The following is a 20,963-nucleotide window of genomic DNA, read 5'->3' on the forward strand; positions in this document are numbered from 1 at the left end:
AACAGTTTGAATTACATAATTTCAGTACCAGCGTGTTTCTAAGTTTTAACTGTCAGGGTTTTTTTACCTTTGAATTCAAGCTGTGGCCGATATTCCATCTTGTAAGAACTTCTAACTATTGTACGTTATTAAAAATTTTGTTCATGACTTTAAGCAAAGGGTGGGGGGCTTCATTTAAAAAAAACTTGCTCCTTTTGTTTGAAGAGATCTTAATACATTTGTCTGATCTACTTTTTTTGCAGTAGCTGGAATATAATTTGAATATATTAATAACTTCAGCAACAGTGCTGAGGGAACCTAGTTAATAACTTATGCATGGATATATAGATGTACTTCAGACAGAGGTAATGTTTTAGCCCGTATGTTGGTATTACTTAGAAACATGGAATGAAAGAGCCTGTTTTTTTCCTCCTCTTTGTTGTGGCCATGCATTGTGATGGTATGGAGCCAGTGTTCTTTCTGTTGCCTACTCAGCCTGGATTCAATAAGCAGTTCTATATGTATATTATGACAATGTGGTCAAGGAAACCAGATTTTTTTACTATACCTTTGAATGTCTGTATAGCATAAAAAAATCTGGTGCTTATTTTTCTTGTACTCATTCAATATGTTAACATATTCATAATTTGGTACAGGTTATGTTCATCATATAATTAAAGTAAGAGTGTTAGATGAAAAACCAGCAAGATGTTACTTGAATGGAAAATATTTGTCCTTTCATACAATACTCATTATAACAGCATATAAAACCGTAAATCCAATGGATAATCACCAAGCTATGCTTGGGCATACGTTGGATCATTTCTGCTTCCCTGCCTCGGGTGAAAGTCCATCCAGCTCTCTATTCATGCACTTGAAACATGCATCTGTCCCAGATGCTGGGCCATTTTGAACATTCTCTGGTCCCCCACTTACTAGAAGGTATCACAGCTATTCTGCTCCTGGGTTGCTTTTATTTTTCCTGCCTACTTTTCATCCTTCTTCCCACTATTTCCTACTGTGGGTACAGCTGCCAGTCCCCCAGTGGGCGTGGGGGAACATCACTCCCAGCTTCTCCCCCCCCCCATCGCCAATTACCTGGCCAGCAGGTTGAAAGGGCATGGTGAATGGGCCCAGGTGGCAAGGAACATCCCAGGCAAGCACACAGCAGACATACTCCCAGGCGGGCACGACAATGTCATTTCCTCAACTGACATCATCACACCCAGCAACAGGCATGCTCCCGTGCATCAGAGGGGCCAATTATGGTACCCAATGGGCTGAATTGCCCCTGCACAAAGCATGGAAGCAAGCCTGGTGCTGGCGCGATAATATCACTTCCTGGAATTCACGTGATTGCATCAGCACCGGGAACGCTTGCACACTTTGTGCATCTGTGGGATTTTGCCCTAAGGTAAAGTGCCAGGTCGCTCCCTCCCACTGGGAGGGTTTAGGAACCTGGCAACCCTAACTCTGGGCCTACTTCTCTGCAGTGTCAGGGAAGGCCTTAACACAAGCATAGGAAAAAGGAATACCAGAAACAGAGTTTCCAAGCGGTAATTCCAGAGGGGTAATTGATTTACTCTTGTTGCTGCATACACATCTTTTCCTATTTCTTTCTTAGTTCTTCTCCTTGCTTTCTGCTACTGCTATGCATCCTACTCCTCTTCCTTATTTCAGTGAAGAATAGCAAGGACCACATTTTTAAAAAATGCAAAGACAGCTCAAAGCAGATGGCTGCTTTTACTCCCCCTTCCACACTAGTGCAGGGCACCGGACTTGTGCCCCAAGGTACCTTTATGGCGCCTCTGTAATTGACATACCAAATATAGCAAGACTCTATGCAGTACAAAGATTTGTTAGGAGGCATTGTTCACCCAAGTGAGAAAGACAAACGTAGGAATGACTCATGCAAATCAAGCTGTATCTTTGAAAGTAAAGTCTGAACCAGTCATTAGTGACAAACTGTGGAGGCAGTAGAGATTGTGCCCCCCCCCCACACACATGTTGCTTAGGAGCCACTTCCGCTTGGGGCTGTTGCACTCAGCAGCAGTGGGAGTGGGTTACCATATGCTTGGGACTTTCCTTCAGTACCCTTCTTTCCAGTTAGGTACTATTTAGCTATAAGTCATGTATGATTGACCTCTATTTGTGACTGTAGAATTAACCCACACAACAGCCATATAGATTGATGGTCCCTCACATGTAGAGATGACACACGTGTCCCACAAACAACTTATTTTGTGTATTTTCAGGGAGACAAGAGAAAAGGAAGAATTAAGGAGTACTAGTTAGCAGTGCTGAGAGGAACTGCATATGGCGCACAGGAAAGCAACCAGCTTTGGGGAGAGTAGATTTTAGTTGGAGAAGGGGAGGCAGAGTACTTGTGTTAGCTTTTGTTTCGGGGGTAGAAAGGCGTGGTATTGGGTAAAATAAAATGCAGAAAGATGGTGGATTCACTTCCTGCAGCTGAGCTAATTTCAGTCCTTCACTTAAAGCTGGCCAACTTTTGGATGAAGTTGCTTGCCTGCCAAGATTCTGCAGACTTCTGAGCTGCTTGTTTCTCAGTGCTGGCATTTTCTGGAAAAACTCTTCCGGTATGACTTACAATGTGACGTGATTGCATGTTTTATCATACTTGAATCATGTGTGTGCACGGATCTTCACCAAGGTATTTTTCTTGTCAGTGATTTGCCAGAGGCGGTAGCAAGGGTGAAGGATATCTCTCATGAAATGTCCAGTTTCAATGTGTTCCTCCAATTTACTTACTGACCTTCAATGCAACAGCCACACTCCTGACCCTCATGAGATGGAGCCTAAGGGGAAATGGCACTGAGCACCAATTCCATATCCTGTTGTTCTGCGGTCTAAATTAAGTGCTAATTAATTACCCCTGGCATCTTTGCCATTGCCTGTCACATTGGATTTAGGATAGTCTTTCAGTGTTTATACAAACAGCTTTCCATCTCTAGCTAAAATCCCATGCATTATTTCTTTTTCTTACAGAATCAGTATTTTTAGAAAGCCAACAAATGTGTCCATGTCCATTGCAGGTAGCATTGAAATCACAGGAACAAGGATCAGTATTGTCAATTTTGATTAATAGCCCTTCATTAATAAGCATCCTGTTATTCATTCTCCACCTGCAGTTGCTGATGTTCCCTGGAATCAATTAACTCATATAATTTGATTTATTTTACAAAGACATTTTTGGATGTGCTGTGCTGATGATAAAGCTTTCTGTATTTGTACTTCTTGATTCAAAGTAAGATTGTTACCTAAGTGCTTTTTATTTTTTAATGCCACAAGGAAATGTGGCTTCAGGCAGTCTGAAATTAAAAGAATGAAAGTCCATTTGAAAAACTTAAAGCTGAATTCACAGAGAAGTATCTGCTGCCTGCTGGGAGATATAGATTCCAGCTCCACATAAGCTGTGCTGTTTGCTAGGTTGGCTCTGACTACAGAATCAAAACTCTTTAACAGCATCATGTCCAGAGGTTATAAAAGCAGCTATGATGCACTGCTGAGTTATCTTTGTTTCCATAGGCAAGTGGGGCCATTTTTTCTTCCTAAATAACAAATTAAGCAGAGTAAAGATAGGAGGTGGGTACACAATTCCAGAAGAGCATTGACTGTGCTCTTCATGACTTGCTTTGCTCCAGAGTGTACCCTAGAGCATCCCCACTAAACATTTCATGGGAACATGAGCAGCAGTGAGCACCATTGTCTTACTTCAGTTATTGATCTTCTCATTGAGGAACTTCTAATAAGCTTCCAGAAATGATGGGGTTCATCAGAACACAGTTTGAAAACCACTGCTTTACAACATAAACTTCAATTTTGTCCTGTATGGGGCAGTCAATATGTGTGATATGATTGCACTCAAAATATGGATATTGGTTTCCCCTGCTGCTTGCAACTGGCCTCTGAGCTCTGCAGTAGAATTCTTTGCTTGGAAACCTGGGCACAATGGTCCATTACTGGGTTGGCAGCAGTATTATGGAACTCAATGTTTCTATCTTTTAATTAATACATTCAGTTTTTTGTGTTTTTTTTAAAAAAGCCCACTTAATGGAAGCTGATACAATGAAGTCTCCTACCTAGTTACCTTTATGTCTTGGTTTACCAATTCCACTTGGTAATATTCTCAAGTTCAATAGCTTACCCTCAGTCATGCAATCCAGCAAGAACAATGGGCACTAAAACAGGCTTCGTTATATAGATAATTCAGCCCTCTGTTTGTTAAAAAAAAATGAAGTGTGCCTGAAACCCTGCATCCAGCTCCTGAATATGTATTGGATGGTCCTGCACCACTGATCATTTTTTGGGGAAGGTGGAGAGGAAAAACCAGTTCATTCCTTGATTCCTTGCCATTGACAACATCTGTTCATTGCAGGGGATCCAGTATGTAGGGCAATTTTCAGGACTGTAAACTTCTTGCAATCATAGATATATTCACCATCGAAATTAGAGTCAAAGACCCTTTCTTTAAAATTAGAGTTTAGGAATATGTTGCCACGTCTCTTTGGAGAAATGCTATATTTTGTATCTCATTACATCCCAAGGTATGGATTTTTCCATTCCAAAGTTGTAAGTAACAGCCAAAACTGGGAAGGAAATTCTGCATATGTTGGTGGGAGCTATTTCTCAGTTCTATAAAGTCCTTCAACTGTGTATGTTCCACCTATATCTCTAATCTCTCCTTTAACATCACTAATGCTTGCTCCCATTTCTCCATTATTGTTTGACTAACAGCAAAACAAGTTTCTTTTTTTATTTCTGGCTGTAGATTTAGGGCAATAACAAAATTGCAAATTTATTACCTTGCAATGGTGCACTTATACCCAGTTCAGTCATTTTGGGAGCAAATTAGAGTGTTCGCTTAATGGAAGAGTGGGTACAATGGATGCCAATTCCCCCATGGGAAATTCTTGTAGATTTGTGGGTGGGATCTGTGGGGCAGAGTTTAGGGAGAGCTCAGTAGGGATGTTATGCTATAGAATATACCTTTCTATGCTGCCATTTTCCGCAGGGGAACTGATCTCTGTAGTCTGGCGATCAATTGAAATTCCAGGAGAATTCCAGGTTCCACCAGAAGGTTGGTAACCCTAGTGGAAGTACTCCCTCTCCTTGATAATATCCATCATATATGACATGAGCATTCCTTGGAGGTGCCTGACTGTGGAAGCATCAACATTGGTCACATGCCTGATTAGTTCAATTTCTTTTTCATTTAGAAGGACGAAAAATCATGAAACTGTTTAGTCAGTGGAGCACCTGCAATATAAATGTGTTTGTTTGCATAATAAAGGGAGTGAGATCAACTGCTCCATAAATATTCTTGGCAGCCTGACAAATGTCTGATCTGTGCCTGAGTTCAAATGCAAGCACAAAATAGAGTCGGGATGGTGCAGGTCTGAGAAGCACAGTCAGCAAAAACAAGAGATTCAGTTTAGCTGAGATTAGAGATGGGCACTATCCAAATTACGATCCAAAAAACCCCACGACAATGGCGATCACGCGATCGTGACTCAGCGGATCGTGATTGGCCATGGCCAACGATCCAGCGATCAGGAGGGGGGCTGGATTGGGGCTGGATCATGTTCGGATCGGGAAGCCAGACACTCAGGCGCCAGTAATCTATTCCCGGGGCAACAGAGCCAGGGGAATGCCGGAGCTGTGTTTCCCCTCCTTCTGTAGCCCTGGAAACTCGAATGGAAGCCCAGCTTTCCTTGATCAGCAGGGCTTCCTTCCAACCACAGAGCAGCAAATCAATCACCAGTTGGGAGAAGACACCCAGGGGAGGGAGGGGGGAGGGGGTGTTCTGTAGCCATGGGCACTCCAATCTCATCCCTGCAAACCCTGATAGGCAGCTCTGACAGCCAAACACAGAAGGCCAAACACAAACACAGATGCCGCTGGCATCACCCACCGTTCTTTTCTCACCAGCGCGCTCCCTTTTGACCTGGCAGGCGGGCACATGGGGGGTGCTGCCGGCGAGCGGCCAGACCCCCTGCCCCCTGAGGGGAGGTGGCTCGTCGCCGTCTCCCCATGCCCGGTGGCCGCCGCCAACACTCACCTTCCCACATAGCTGGGAATAGCAGCACGCCCCGCTTTGGCCTCCACGATCCACGGATCGGGAATGGGAGATGATCGGTGTGGATCGTTTAGTCAGGATCGTCACCGGCACCAATCCACAATCAGCTGGATCGGCAATTTTTTTTGGATCGTGCCCATCTCTAGCTGAGATGCTTTTGCCAGATACACTTCCTGTGACTTCTTAAAGACTTATTACAGACATCTTAAAGATTAACTGTGGAATTAGGTTTCATGTACTTCATCAGATGCATGAAGTATGGCCTCAGTTCATCAGATGGAAGCTCAAATCAAAGTCCATTCTTTGTGAAAAACTTAGGGGTATAGTTAACCACGTGTCCACAGTGGCATTCTTGCTTTCATCTTATGGCTGCTTTTCTTCTTGTAATATATGTAGATTCTGCCCATGGACTTAGGGCAGACTACTCTCCTCTAATGAAATAAAAACATTGCTAGCATGGTACATAAACTATGTGGCCCACTTTAACCATATTGTGGTGGGGTAGCCACAAATATGTCACTGTGGTCAATGTTTGAAGCAGGCCACAAAGACATCACCATTTTCTCCATGAATCTTATCTCAGTCTTGTGACTAATGTTAAAAGGGTTTATTGTGGGATAAGGTTTGGTGCATTTGAACTTACTTCATCATTTGTATGAAGTGCATCCTAAATTGGCAGCTATGCGTATATTGCCATAGAAGATAAAAATTGAACAGTGGGATTAAAAGAGAATGAAATGCAAGAGGTACAGAAATGAAAGAAACAAGTTGCTGACTTTGGTAAAATTATTGGTTTTCATTATATTCAGGTTACCACTCCCAACAAATTAGAACATTTCCTAGCTGGTAAATGCATTGAAATGACATGTGCCGTGGCATCTTTTGCCTGGGCAGTCAATAAAAGTAGGGACTGAGCATCTTGCAAAAGCAAATGCTGTTTTCAATCAACTGTGATTAATATAAAACTGACTGCATAAAAATGCTTTGAGTAGTACGTGTATTTATAGGATGGTGAACAGATTTTGATTTCCAACGACATTTTAAACTATATATTTTATTTTTAGCATAAGTTCTGAAATGTATGTATCTGTTCTTGTATTATTTGTATCTGTGTGCTTGGTTTGCAACAGCCTATGGATCTAGCAAAGTATTAACTTACTTAACATGATCATTTTGTAGGGCAGTACTAGGTTATTTTCCAGTACTTTTGGTGCACTTAAGGTAAGACTGTCGAATTTATTTCCAAATAAAGGAGGTAAAGTGTTTCTGCAAAAAAGCCTGAGCCATCAAATGCAACTTGAGGATTGACAGGAAGTCCAATAGCAAAGATTACTAGGCGATCGCAGTTTTCCCTTGGGAGATACATTTTGAGCCTACAGTGCATTTAACTGGAATGGTTATAGATTTACTTTCAATAAAGATTTTATTTCAAACATTATATTTCATTTTTCTCTCCACTGGGGACTCAAAGCAGCTTACAAAAAACAAAAACAAATATAATTTAAACCATGTACAACTCCAATTCCCAGATGTGACCGATGGTTTCAAGTTCTGCCCTCCAGGAGCCTCAGCCAATCACTTTCAACTGGTGGATAGGTATTTGGCAGCTTAACAGCTGGCCAACTGACAGAACTGGGGGGCTGGATTTTGGTGAGAGAATGGTTAGGCAGTCTGCTGGTTAGGCAGGGAGTCCATTGGGGACTTCAGGTATTTTGAAGGTAGGTAGGATTTGGGTGCTGTTCCTGTCAAAAACAGACAAAAAGTTAAAAGCCTCTCTGTTCCATGTTATAAGTCTGAATCAATTGAATAAGAAACTTATTTTGTAGCTCAGGCCTTTCTCAGCCTCAGCTGTTCCGTAACTTTGTTGCTGTAATACTGGAGATAAGGAAAACAAAGAAAAAATCAAGCCAGGCATACCACTGAAATAAACCTACTGTGTGGTTCCTTCAAGTCTATAGTCCCCTCATAACAGGCGGAATGAATGCTGAGTGCCACCCTGAGTCTAAGCATTGCCCTCATTGAGAGTAAGAAAACTAAGCAGTCCCAGAATCCTTAATTATTTTTAAAATAGGATATTTTACAGGTATATAGGGTGTGAAATTTAAATCTCTAACTTCTAGGTCTGGAGATAGGGTGTCATCATATCATTTTATAGTTTGGTGGGAATGCTGAGATTTATTTACTTAATTTATACCCCACCTTTCTCCCAATGTGGACCTAAGGTGGCTTACATAATTCTCCTCTCCTCCATTTTATCCCCACTGTTACCAGAACTGCTGTTTTTGTGGGGAAATTAGCGTGCAGTCTGGGTTTAACTATTGCGGATCTTAACCAGCTATACCAGATTCCCTCTTCCAGATTACCTGTGCAATAAAGAGGCGAGACTAATAAAGATAAAATGTGTTTTACTAATGGAGTTGCGTATGCCTATAATAACACACACAAACAAGGTACATACAAGATACTAGGAAATAAAGAGTAGGAAAAATAGAGCCATTTGCATTAGCAGGAGGTCCCACTTGAGATCGACGGAAGTGGGTATACTCACCTGGTCACGGCGTGGAAGAAAGATGCATCAGCGAAGCGTGGCGGTATCTAATGCCTGCACTAGACACACAGAGAGATGGCAGAGGTTCAGGATAGGAATGGCACACGCCTGGTCAGGGTTGGGATAGGAATGGCACACGCACCTCATGGCAGGGGAAGCCTGCTTAAATACCCCAAAACGTACCCTGGGGCTAGTGCCTTCCATGTGGTTCTCAAGAGGGGAACAAAGGTTTAATGGGCCTACAACTATCCTTAATGGGCCACTTTAGTATCTGATTGTATGATTGTGACACCTCGGGGAGAGGGGACAAAGGAGGGGAGGGGAGTGCCAGGCGGGTTGATTGGATCTGCCAGGAAGTTGCCGTTGTCTTGATGACATCAGTTCTGGAATGCGGCGGTGGTATTGAGATGCATCCATTAAGTGTCCTGGACAGCTGGCACGTAGCTTCCATTCTGAGACGGCTTCCGAGATATGCATAGCAGGGCAAGGCTGGCCGCTGTGGACGTGACCGGCTTGCTTTCACGAAATGGCAGCCTTGGAGTAAACTGTCCAGGCTGGCTCTTTACTGCTTGGGAACATGGCTTCTTCCTTGGCATGGCTTAGGCTTGCTAGCAGGCTTCCCAGTGGTGAGGGCAGACTCAGTGACCGTCCAGCAAGCAGCTCTCTGTGGGAACGGACCAGGGGGTGCCTGGCCAGGCTCATGGAGATTCCCTCCGGCTGGCATTGTGCTGCTGGCAGCATGGCTCTGGGCCCAGGTGAGATAGGTGCTCAAGGAGGCAGGAAACAGGCATAGATGGCACTGTCCATTGCAGCAGGAATAACAGGATACAGGCATAGGCAATGCTGCCCCAAAACAGAGTCTTTGGTGGATCTTTAAAACAGCAACACAGGAAACTGACATAGTCCATGGCAGACCCCATAACAGGAGGAGGAGGGGGGTCCCTGGCAACACCACAGCAACCCTGTCACCTATGCCCAAAGTCACCTAGCAAGCTTCCATGGCAGAATGGAGATTCAAACCTGTTTCTCCTAGATCCTAGTCTGATACTTTAACTACTACACCTCAGAATTGAAATCAGTGCTTATTTGGGGGGATAAATTTATACAGTAGACCAGAACTATCTTTTTGGGCTGCATAAAAATACTTTGTGAGGTGAACGTTTGTCAGGATGCCACCAAAGAAGGAGAAAGTAGTTGAAACAGTAGAAGGAGGAGGGGATGGAGCTATGGTTGAGGAGAATATTCACCTTACATAGAAATCTGAAAAAATTAAGTTGGAACTGCTAGAATGGAGAGGAATGCTGTACTTAGAAAAAAAGAATTGGCGAGGCAAGTTATTTTCAAAGAAAATGAACTAGAGAAAGACTGCCCTCAGTTTGGTTTATTGGTTAGGGTCTGGTGTAGTGGAGCCAGTTTGATGTAGTGGTTAAGAGTGCGGGACTCTAATCTGGAGAACCAGGTTTGATTCCTCACTCCTCCACTTGAAGCCAGCTGAGTGATCTTGGGTCAGACACAGCTTCTAGCTCTCTCAGCCCCACCCACCTCACAGGGTATCTTGTTGTAGGGATAATAACATACTTTGTAAAACCACTCGGAGTGGGTGTTAAGTCATCCTCAAAGGCAGTATATAAATCGAATGTTGTTGTTGTTATTAATCAATTGATCATTTTGTACCAGACAAACAGCATAACACATACATTAACAGAGAGATTACCTTCAAGGAAGGAACAGGAACGTGAAACTGCAGGACTGTCTCTTACCTTATATTCCCCAGAGATTGCTCTGGTCAGCAGATAAACAGCTATTGGTGGTCCCTGGCCCCAAGGAGGTTCGCCTTGCCTCAACCAGGGCCAAGGCTTTCTCGGCCCTGGCACCTACCTGGTGGGAGAGCGGAATATAAATCAAATAAATAAAAGGTGCTATTGGATCCAAATTTTGCTATTTAACAAATTTTGCAGATTTTAAAGACATTGATTTTAGTTGTTGGTTTAAAGCATATCTATTCTTCCTTTCCACCTAATTCAGAGTCCAGTCCCCAAGGCAGTGAACATTCATTAAAAAGCATTTAAAACACACACACACACACACACATTTCTCCTCACACACCATTTTGAAAGTGAGTGCAGTCACACATTGGGGAAACCCCAACTCATCTTACATTTAGCGCACGTGCAATCAGACCTTAGCAGCTCAGAATGATCAGCTTCAAGGAAATAACACAAGGGAAGAGTTGCCTAATTTAAAAAATGAAACCTTGACCAAAGCTCTGGTCCAAACCAGCTCTCTCCCTTGAACGCTTTCTGAGTTTAAATATACCTTGGGAAATCAGATCACAGATTCACTTCAGTGAGTGTTGTTTGGCTATCATACCCAGAATTCAGTGTGATCCAGATCTGGTCCAGCATCTTTATTCTATGATGATCCCTTCATTAAATCAATGCAGGAGGGTACTGAGAGCCAAGCTACAAGTGACGCCTGACACAGGTTGGACACTTGTCAGCTTCCCTCAAGTTATGATGGGAAATGTAGGCATCCTGGTCTTGCAGCTGTAATGGAGAGCCAAGCTGTAAAACCAGGGCACCTACATTTCCCATCAAAACTTGAGGGAAGCTGACAAGTGTCCAACCTGTGTCAGGCGTCACTTGTAGCTTGGCTCTGAGGCTTCTCGGTTGCTATGAACAGGAAAAGAATCTGGTGTCCCTCCACCATTCAAGTGAAACAAACTACATATTTTGTCAAGGGTGTTTTGACAAGGGTGTAAAGCTAGGTCAGTCTCTCTGTTTTCATTCACAAAAACCACAAATGGGATCGGTCTAGATTTCAGAGGACAATATCAATGGGGTATTACCAAACTGATAATTTCCCTTGTTTCTATAATCTTTTGTAGCATGAGACTGCAACCTTCTTGGGCCCTAATTTCACAATGTAAGGGTAGTACAAACAGCAACAGTGAAATGAAATGATCATATCTGTACAAGCTGGGGACCCATGAGGACTTTATTCCCTCTCCTACTGTTTCCTCTTTCCCTTTTCCTGCTTCCTTGTCCTCTTTCCACCCACCAGCCACCTATCTTCAGATTTCCCTCGCTCCCTCCCATGGCAGCCATTCCCTTTGAAAAGTCTGACTGAGTTGTGCAGTGTCTCCCTGGGTCAAGTTGTGTGGTGGTTGCCAATGGCACCAGACTGCGCCAGTTGTATGGTGGCCACTGACTGTGCCAGGCTAGGCCCAGTTGCATCGTAGACACCAGTGGTCCTGGGCCAGGCCGCTTGAGTGAAGGCCACTAGTGTGGAGTCAAATGATGCAGGTGAGTCTCTGATGGTTCCCACTGGGACTGTCCATGGCGAATCCTCCTCCATCAGTGGACATGACAGGGAAGGGGGCCAGGATGCTTTCCAGGCTTTCAAGACTGTTCCCACCATGACTTTGTTTAACAGAAACCAAGACTTGGAAAGATCAGCAATATTGTGGTGGTTCTCTAGCAACCTACAAAATGGTGATTGAGAGGTTAGTGGGCATTGTTTTCTTAAAGCTATAGATGTTGTTTCTATTATTTTAGTGGAGTTTTAGTCCTCCACTGTAATTTTATTTTTTACATTTCATATTTTTCTGCAAACTTGGAATGTCCTTCATATTTACAGAGAAAGCCCCATCTGTCCCTAGTTCCATTGTGCTGAGCTATTAATCAATTCTCAATGGCCAAATTCCAAATTTGATCTGTGACAAGTGGGAGGCCCCGCAAGGATTTATGAGGGGCATCTCATTTTCTTTTGTGTCCCCCTTCCCCACTATTTCCTCTTTCCCTTCCCTCATAGCCTCTCCTTCCCACTTACTAAGCCTTGATCCAGCCTTCCCTCCTTTCTTACCCCTGGCAACCTCTTTCTGGGCAAAGCATGCCCAACTTACGTGGTGGCTGACAATACAAGTCCCATCCCATTTGCATGGTGGTATCCAGATTTAAGTATCCACAGATGGGGCCATGTTGAGAATTTGATACATTACAAATGGGGACCTATGAGACTTGTGGGGGTGGAGAGACCAGTCCCACCACCCAAACCACTTGCCACACAACTTGCTGCTTCCACCTCCCCTCATTCACCAAGGGAGGGGCAGTTTAGCTCTTCCACCCCCCTCACCATGTTTGATGGCAGTGGAGGCAGGGTGAGTGGCATAGACACCCCCTCTTTTCCAACCACCCATCTTCACCGCTGCTGCCTCAGCGACAGTTTTGGCAGCAAGAGAGAGGATGGTAGGGAGTAGAAGAGGGTCTCCCTCCTCCTCTCCACATATCCCCAGCTTCCAGTATTGCCACTTCAGCAGTATTTGGGGGGGAATGACAGAGGCTTCCCCCTCCTCCACCAACCCACTTGCCTCCCAGCCAACCATCTTGGCAGCCCTTTTGGGAATGGGCAGAGGGTGTGACAGAGGCTTCCCCCCTCCCCTACCAACCCACCTGCCTCTTCTGCAACTCCTTGGCCACCCACCATCCTGTAAACCAGCTACCTCGTGACTTCTCCACCCACAGCAGGGTAGGCAGGGAAAGATTATGGGAGCTTTGAATGCACTTGCACAGATAGTGTTCTTGTTTTGATTTAACTCCCCCACCCTGTATTTTTTAATTTTTTTTCCTGAAAACCAGGGGTCCCCCAAGCTTGCAGAACTGTTGGGTCAGTCACAGCTTCTAGGAGCTCTCTCAGCCCCACCCACCTCACAGGGTGATTGTCGTGAGGATAATAATATACTTTGTAAACCGCTCTGAGTGGGCATTAAGTTGTCCTGAAGAGGGGTATATAAATCAAATGTTATTGTTGTTATTCTGTCAACATGGTCCTGATTCACAGATTTAAGTGTCTCCAGATGGGGCCTCCCTTGGGTATTAGAATATATGGAGGAGGAGGAGGAGAGGGTGGAAAAGTTGAGTCCTTAGTCCTAGTGTGCTCAAGGTAAAGTTGTATTTTAGGGAGAATGTGGTTAAAGAAGGCCTAAAAGCAAAAAGTAAATAATATAAAGCATGTTGACTCTCAGTCAGAATGTAAATGTGTAACAGTGGATGGGTAATTGAAATTGTGCTGGAAGTATCTACATTATTGTAAGAATAAGAAATTGGTTAGCCATTTTAGGGTCAAGCTCTTGAAAAATAATAAATGAAAATCCAATCTGAACATGCCATGTGCTCTAACTATGGTGATAGAAATTTCCTCTTTCATATTTGAAGGCCAAACCAACTTAATCGGAGAACATGTAACAATATTAAAGAATGGCTCTTCTCACATTAGGGAGTTCCACAGTTCCTGAAATCTACCAAAGGTGACAAAACTAAGTCCTGATACACATACACATGCTACAAGATATACTCTTTCTTTGTTTTCAAAAGAGAAATGAATTGAAATGATGCAAAAAATCTCATATGAAAACAAAACTAAAACAGGGTGACCATTTCTTTACTATTGGTTAAATTCCCACCCTGTGCCCTGACTTGCAGAGTGGTGTTAATGTTATCATACTGTACAAAATAATTTATTAAGTCTTTTTCATTAGAATAAAGATGTTATATTTAAGAAACTAATAATTAAGTCTGTCTGATTAGTGCCATATGGAGTGTGTTTTGTGTAACGGACACCAAGGCTACAAGCACGAGATGGAACTCTAATAAAGCTTCCTATTTATACATGACAAGAAGGGGAGCCTTTCAAATGAGTGTTTGTGTTCAGGGAATGCGGTAAACTAGAAGATTGGCAGTCTTCCATCACAAGACAGTGTTCATTGCATGACCCTACCTACTCGTATGATAGAGATCTTCTCAAAGGAATGAACAGATGATGCTTCTTCTCTTTTGCCATTTTTTGCAAAACGTATTTGAAACAGAAAAAGGAGTTGAAAAGAATACCAAGATTTTCCATAGGAAATCAGTTGCCCTCTTTCAAGCAACGTGCAACATTTAGCCATTTTTCCCCTATACAAAACAAAAGCGCGTTAAAACAAATCATTGTAGTGTCCATAAAAGAAAAGGGTATTGGTAAATAGATAAGTACAAAACTTGTATTTAGTCTTCATCCATTGTTAAGGATTACACTTTTTTTACACAGTGAACTCTTTCTAGTCCAGTAACCATACATATTTTAAATAAAACAGCTCTGGAGCTGTTCAGTGGAGCATGACAGACATATCCGCCTGTCACTGTCATACTTTGGAGTACAGTTCATAAGCAGTTCATGAATCCACTGCACTCTCTCATGTTAGACAAGATTGCAGAAGATTATAGCCCCGGCCCTGCCTAGGTACACTTCGGCATTGTGCTGATTTCTCCGGAATTTTTATTTCCTGTTTGAGAAGTGTCCATTTATACTGTGTCGTTCATTCCTGTATTTATTAAAATGAATTCTTACCAACAAGGTGCCTGCAGAGAAAGTGAAAAAAATGTTCCTAGCATGGCATACAGAATGAATGGGTAACCAAACGAGAGGATCAGCTCTTACTTGTGCTCCTGTGTAGATGAAAGGACGGCCAGAATGTCTTACATTGTAATACTGGAGGTTGTTTTTAAACACCTATAATTTAAACTGAATTGTCTTGCTTTCTCTTGAGAACCCTTGTAGCCTTGCTGCATGCAATGTGCTAACAATCGTTTATCAGCAATCATTCACATCTTAAGTTTTTGCTATTTGGGGCCAATTCAAATGTTAATACTTTCCATGTGGAATAAGGGGAAAGATCTTTAAAAAATGCTGCGGCACTCCATGTGGGCAACTGTAACGTTCTCATGTTGCTTATCAAATGGTTCAGTCTACAAGCATTCAGAGTCCCCATGTTACTGCCAAAAGGGTTGCAGATGGGGAAAGGGGGAACAAGGGAGATTGTCATGTAACAAGCAAGGCAAGACCCAGTGGGTGGTCTGAATGCCAAATGCCTGCTGGGCATCCCAAGTTACCAGGGTTGCTTGCAGTCTCTACATGCAATTGTGTTGACTATCAAGCAGCTTGCAGATGTTACAGGCAGCTACATGGATTGTTTTCACACAGACGCATTTCTTCATGGGTCTGCACACGGGGGGTTATAAGGTCTGAACTGGCCCTAGTTTAGCAAAAGCATCAAAGTTTGGGGTATTCATTCATTTCAACATCATATCAGTCCCTTTGTAGCACTTAGGAAGACCTATTTTCCTTATTCAGTGCCTAATGTGCACCTTGAATTTTCAAGGCTATAGCTATACAATACACAGAGTCTTTGAGGTTGATGGGGAGGATTGTTTCTGTATGGGAACAGGGGGGGATTTCTATCATAAGAAGCGGGTTCCTGGTGTGTATGAACAGCATGGTCATAACACAGTTCATGAATTATGCAACTTCTTATATGGGAGTCAAAATCTGACTACATAAAAAGAAACAGTTGCTTTATATAAATGCATAAGTATATAAAGGCTTAAATGCATTAGGGTGTTTACAGGGATTCAGCCAGGTGCAGTTTCTAAAGCCAATGTCATAGTTATGCTGGAAAGGGCAACTGCCTTAATCCTCCTTTGATCTGATTTGATAAAATTTGTCATGAACCAAAAATTATCAGCAGCTGAATGCACAAACTTCTTACACATTCTGGTCACAGAAAAAAAATAGTTATGAAGAATGTTCCATTCTTGCTGAGATCCAAAAATAACAGCTTTATGGAACCTACCTTTATTATTAGTCACCATGTTGCGAAGTTTCCATTTTTGTCTTGCTTCTATGTCATTCCCTGTAATAATTAAACCAAGAATAACCATATAGTTGAATCACCTCTGGTAAATGAGCATGCTTCATGTTCAGTGAGATCCTTTCATTGCATTTGTCTTTAACCCATTTCTGTCTTTTGTCAACAGGGTAGCAGCCAAAGAAAGCATGAATCTTATGTCTCCTCAAAGTTTAGGAATCGTTTTTGGACCAACACTCCTTCGACCTGAAAAGGAAACTGGGGCCATGGGAGTCCACATGGTGTACCAAAACCAGATTGTAGAGCTAATGCTATGTGAATACACCAAGATCTTCAGCTCTGAAGAAGACTGACAGACAGGGAATGTTACTGAATATGTTCACATCTGTCTTGATATCTAATATTTTTACATTTCTGTAAACATCTTTTTGAAATATTTCTTTTTCCTTCTAGTGACAGATGCCTCATTTTGTGAAAACTTAATGATGATTTTGTCTTTAATTTCCAAACATTGGAGTAAAAATATATTGTCAACATTTGCTTATATGTGCTCAGTATTATTTTAACCCTTTGCTTGCGTCAGTCTGCCAACACACTCCAGGTCTACGCTATTTTTCATGCTTTTATTTTCCAGCTGGGATTTGAGAATATGGCCAAATCCAGATGAAATATTGCTTAGAGGCATATGCAACGGCACTCCCAGAAAAGCAGGGTTGGAGGTTAATGGATTTAAATTGGGATTTGAAATGATTAAATTGGTACTGATATATTCTATCAGTTACAATGATTTTTTTTAGTGTGCATACCCATTCTTACACTGAAAATGATTAAATTGAAATGACTAAATTGATACTGATATATGATTTTTTTTTTAGTATACACACCCATACTTACACTGAAAATCCTGAAAACAAGTTAAATGGTGGTTGCTCCTCTATGGAAAGTCAAAGGATTAAAAAAAACAATCACTTGTCCATCATCACTGCCTGAAATAATGCAAAACTTGAAGCTTAAGTTCTCAATTAGCTCCTGAGATTCCTCGTCTTAAATATTACCACCATCCATTTTGTATCTCTGTCACTTTATATGACTTTGCTCTTTCCCCAGCTATGTCATGTTTTGTCAAATTTTTTATTATGCTCCCAAAGATGCTTTATTGGTGAACTGCATTAAATTCATCTAGAAAGAACTTTTTAAAAAGCCTTCTCATATGCCCTTAGGATTACTTGGCGAGACTTGAATCAATTTATACATTTGATGGTTAGTTTCAGTTGTCATGGATAAACAAAGGGGTAACTGTCTAGAATATATCAAATATTGTTTTATACTGAAATGTATGTTTCCAGCTATACACATCCCCTACTCTGTTTTGTAAAAGTATTCCACTGATAAAATGTAGACTTATGTTTGACAGCTTTTTAATCAAGTTCAAAGAGAATAAATAAAACTAATCCAGTGTGGTAAAAGAGTCTGCCTGGTTATCGATTTGTTCATAAAATGAAAAATAAACCATGTAAATAAAATGTGTGGAAACTCAGATCTAGAAGCAAATATTTAGAGCAATTAAAAAAAACCCAAATACACGATTAATGCATAAATCTGCTGTGTGAGAGAGATATGACTCAAGTATCAAATCTAATAGTAAGGAATTACAATATCATTGTTCAACACCATTTTACAACCTCCTAAATTGTTAAGCAGCTGAGGTTGTGCTTGAAAACGATCATTGACGAAAATAAATGTATAAAGATACTGCTGCTTTGTTAACCAAGTACAAGCTGTAGGATTAATGGGTAAGATATGCAGAAAAATATCTGGGATATGGCTGAACCAGCCACCACATTACTAAACTGCAAGGATGGAGAGAGAGAGACAGAGAGAGAGACAGAGAGAGAGCGCAATAGTAGCCAACCATGACAAACAACAACACAAAGTAAGACAAGAGAGTCTTGCGCTCAGTAGTGAGCTGTGTCCATGCTGGTACTGAATGAGGATCTTCCTGGTGAAAAGGTGATTGGCACTGTCATCTTTGGCATTAGTGGAGGTAGATGGGGGAATAGAGTGGCTGGAATCAGCCCAAACAGCTGATTAATGGGTACATATGTAGCCCCTGCTCAGTACACCATTCATGCTTAGATTACACTTGGTAGAATTTGTTTGCCCTCTGTTAAATGGATATATCTTGTAGATCTGAAGGCCTATACAAAAGTACATAGATGCCACACTGTTTTTTAAAAAAACAGCTAGCTAGACATGTAACAAGTTTTTACCTAGTTCTTTAGTAGTATCCTAATGTGGCTGTAATCCCCTTAAAATTGTTATGGTGGCTCTGTCCTTGTATCTGTGCAACTGGAGATGGGATATTTGGCAGAGTGAATTTTGATCAAGAATTTCCCTTACACTGTATAATATTCTGCTGTTCCCACGGGGGTTCAAATATGTGGTTTTGCTGAATTCAGTGATACTACTGATACAAGTCTCTCTTGCTATTAAGTCAGCATAAATGAAAAATCACGTATCTGGAGAGCTCATCCTGTCTTCATGAACATATCTCACTTGAACATCTCAAAAGGTTCACTCACATGATTGAATCTCCTTCATCTTACAATACACTAAATGTTAAGCAGTTAGCTTGATATCTATACTGTCATTGTTTACAACAGACTTGAAAAGAAGCAAGTTAGAATTACATTCATAAATTTCATTTCTGTGAACTCAGTTATGTGAGTTGTATACATGTTGGTTATACTTGGTTCCTTCTCAAAATATATTGACAAGCCTAAGGGAATATACATGTGCAAGCTTTCTGCTTGAAAAAGAAACTTGTGGCATAAAAAATGTGTCTATTATCATCTATGCAGATCATAATATGAAGGTGTGAATTATGCAGAATGCATTAAAGAGAGCTAAGGGCTATATTCATTTTTAGAACATGGCACAGCACAGGTCAGCATTTTAAATGGCTCAACTCTCAGCTTAGCCCAATGGCTAAGAAGCATGTAACAGAACTTGTCATTTTATTTTCACAGAGGTTTCAGCTTTTCCAATCATTATATTGAATATCCACGAAAACTATGGAGTGTTTTAAAAATCTGAGGAATTTACAAACAACTTCTTCATGTTTGGGTTCTAGCATGCCCCCCCCTTACTTGTGCAATAGATTTGCATCCAGCTGTCCAAGATAGTTCGGGGTCAATTGCATCAATATATCTAATTTTCAGTGTGGCCTAATTCTGTGAATACTTAAATCTGGAGACTGAAGTGATGGACTGGCAGGACAGATCTTTCTACAAACCTGAGAAAAGCCCCAGATTTGCATCTGAAATCTTTTTCTTAAAAAAGCCTATTTAAAATGGGGAGTTAAAAAAACTCAAAATAATAGAAGCAGGATGTGTAGCTTTAAGAAACAAAAGCCCTCTGTGGCTGTTGCTAGACAACTACAATAGTATTGCCAGTTGAAGTTTTTTCAGTAAAAAGGGTAGGGCCCTTTCTGGGGCTGTTTTGGCTTTTGAGGAAGGGCTCATGGGCTGGGGCAGGTAGCACCTTCTGGGCATCTTGCTACCATGTGAGATTCAAAACACACCCAGACAGCTGTTCTCTACAGTTCAACAGCAACTGTAACCCCTATGAGATAATTGGTTTATCCCAGTAGGGTGGAATCAGTAGCTAGAGGCAGGCTGCTGAGGAGGAGGCTGGTTGCTGGGGAGCTTAATCATAATTTATATGCTCTTACCACCTTGGATTAGGTAATCAAATATTGTATGTAAACAATATGGCTTAAAGTGGTGTTTGTGTATTGTGTTTGGTTGGTGTTACTGGGATTGTATTATTTTTGCAGAGCTGACAGAAGCCTAGGCTACAGTTGCTTCTAATAAGTGAAAAAGGGCTCACCACTTCGTGGAATGTTGAACTGTTTTACCTTTTCAAAGACATTGTTGATTTAAAGTTTTCTGTATGGTTGCGCTTATGAGTTTAGTTTAAAAAATTGTTGTAGTTTATTAATGGTTAAAAACAGAGGTAGGCACAGACCAGGAAAACCCCACGGACCACTGTCCCATGGTCCGTCAATTTTCACGGACCACAAACCACGAACTTTTCACACCAGCCTGGTTCATGGACTGGTTCATTGGTCTGTGGTCCATCACTTCTGTCAGCCCTGGCTCTGCCTCCTTCACACCAAAACTCACAGAGAATCTTCAGAAGCCTCTCCTCCAGCAAACCTCCAAGTTTGGTCAAGATAACATTTCGGACATCCGAGTTACAGCCCTCCAAAGCAGCCGCCCCCAGGAAACTTCCAGTAGGTACTGGAGTCACAAATGCCAATTGACTTGCATTGGCTAGCTGTGCCAAAAAGTTACAATGAGGCAAAATCAAACAGAAAAGGGTGGGGGAAGCGCCCCCTCACTCACCACACAGATACCTTCCCAGCTGTTGCCTAAGGAATTAATTCTTGCTCCTTGCTCGCATAGAGAAAAATTGGAGCTCTCTGCCTGGCAGACAGAGCTGCCTATGAAGGTTTTGAGGGCTAAGATTGGCTGCAGAACGTCCACCCGTCCCTTGCAGAATGGGAGCTCTCTGCTTGGCAGGCATAGCTGCCTATCTCCTTAAAACCTATCAAGGTTTTAAGGGCTAAGATTGGCTGCAGAATGTCTACCCCT

The 20,963-nt window shown here is 41.9% G+C and overlaps 1 protein-coding gene across 2 annotated transcripts in view; it reads left to right on the forward strand.

Annotated features, from left to right (window-relative positions):
• The window catches only part of ARHGAP15 (Rho GTPase activating protein 15), a 634,574-nt gene extending 616,818 nt beyond the window's left edge, over window positions 1-17,756 (forward strand). For both annotated transcript variants that reach the window (XM_054972327.1, XM_054972328.1), the window contains exon 15: window positions 16,475-17,756. In XM_054972327.1, the coding sequence (XP_054828302.1) occupies window positions 16,475-16,658 (184 nt within the window). In that variant the 3' untranslated portion in view covers window positions 16,659-17,756. The remainder of the gene's footprint in view (window positions 1-16,474) is intronic.
• Window positions 17,757-20,963: the final 3,207 nt, after the last annotated feature.

The sequence above is a fragment of the Eublepharis macularius genome, chromosome 2 (assembly GCF_028583425.1).
Source record: "Eublepharis macularius isolate TG4126 chromosome 2, MPM_Emac_v1.0, whole genome shotgun sequence".
Taxonomy (NCBI): Eukaryota; Metazoa; Chordata; class Lepidosauria; order Squamata; family Eublepharidae; genus Eublepharis; species Eublepharis macularius.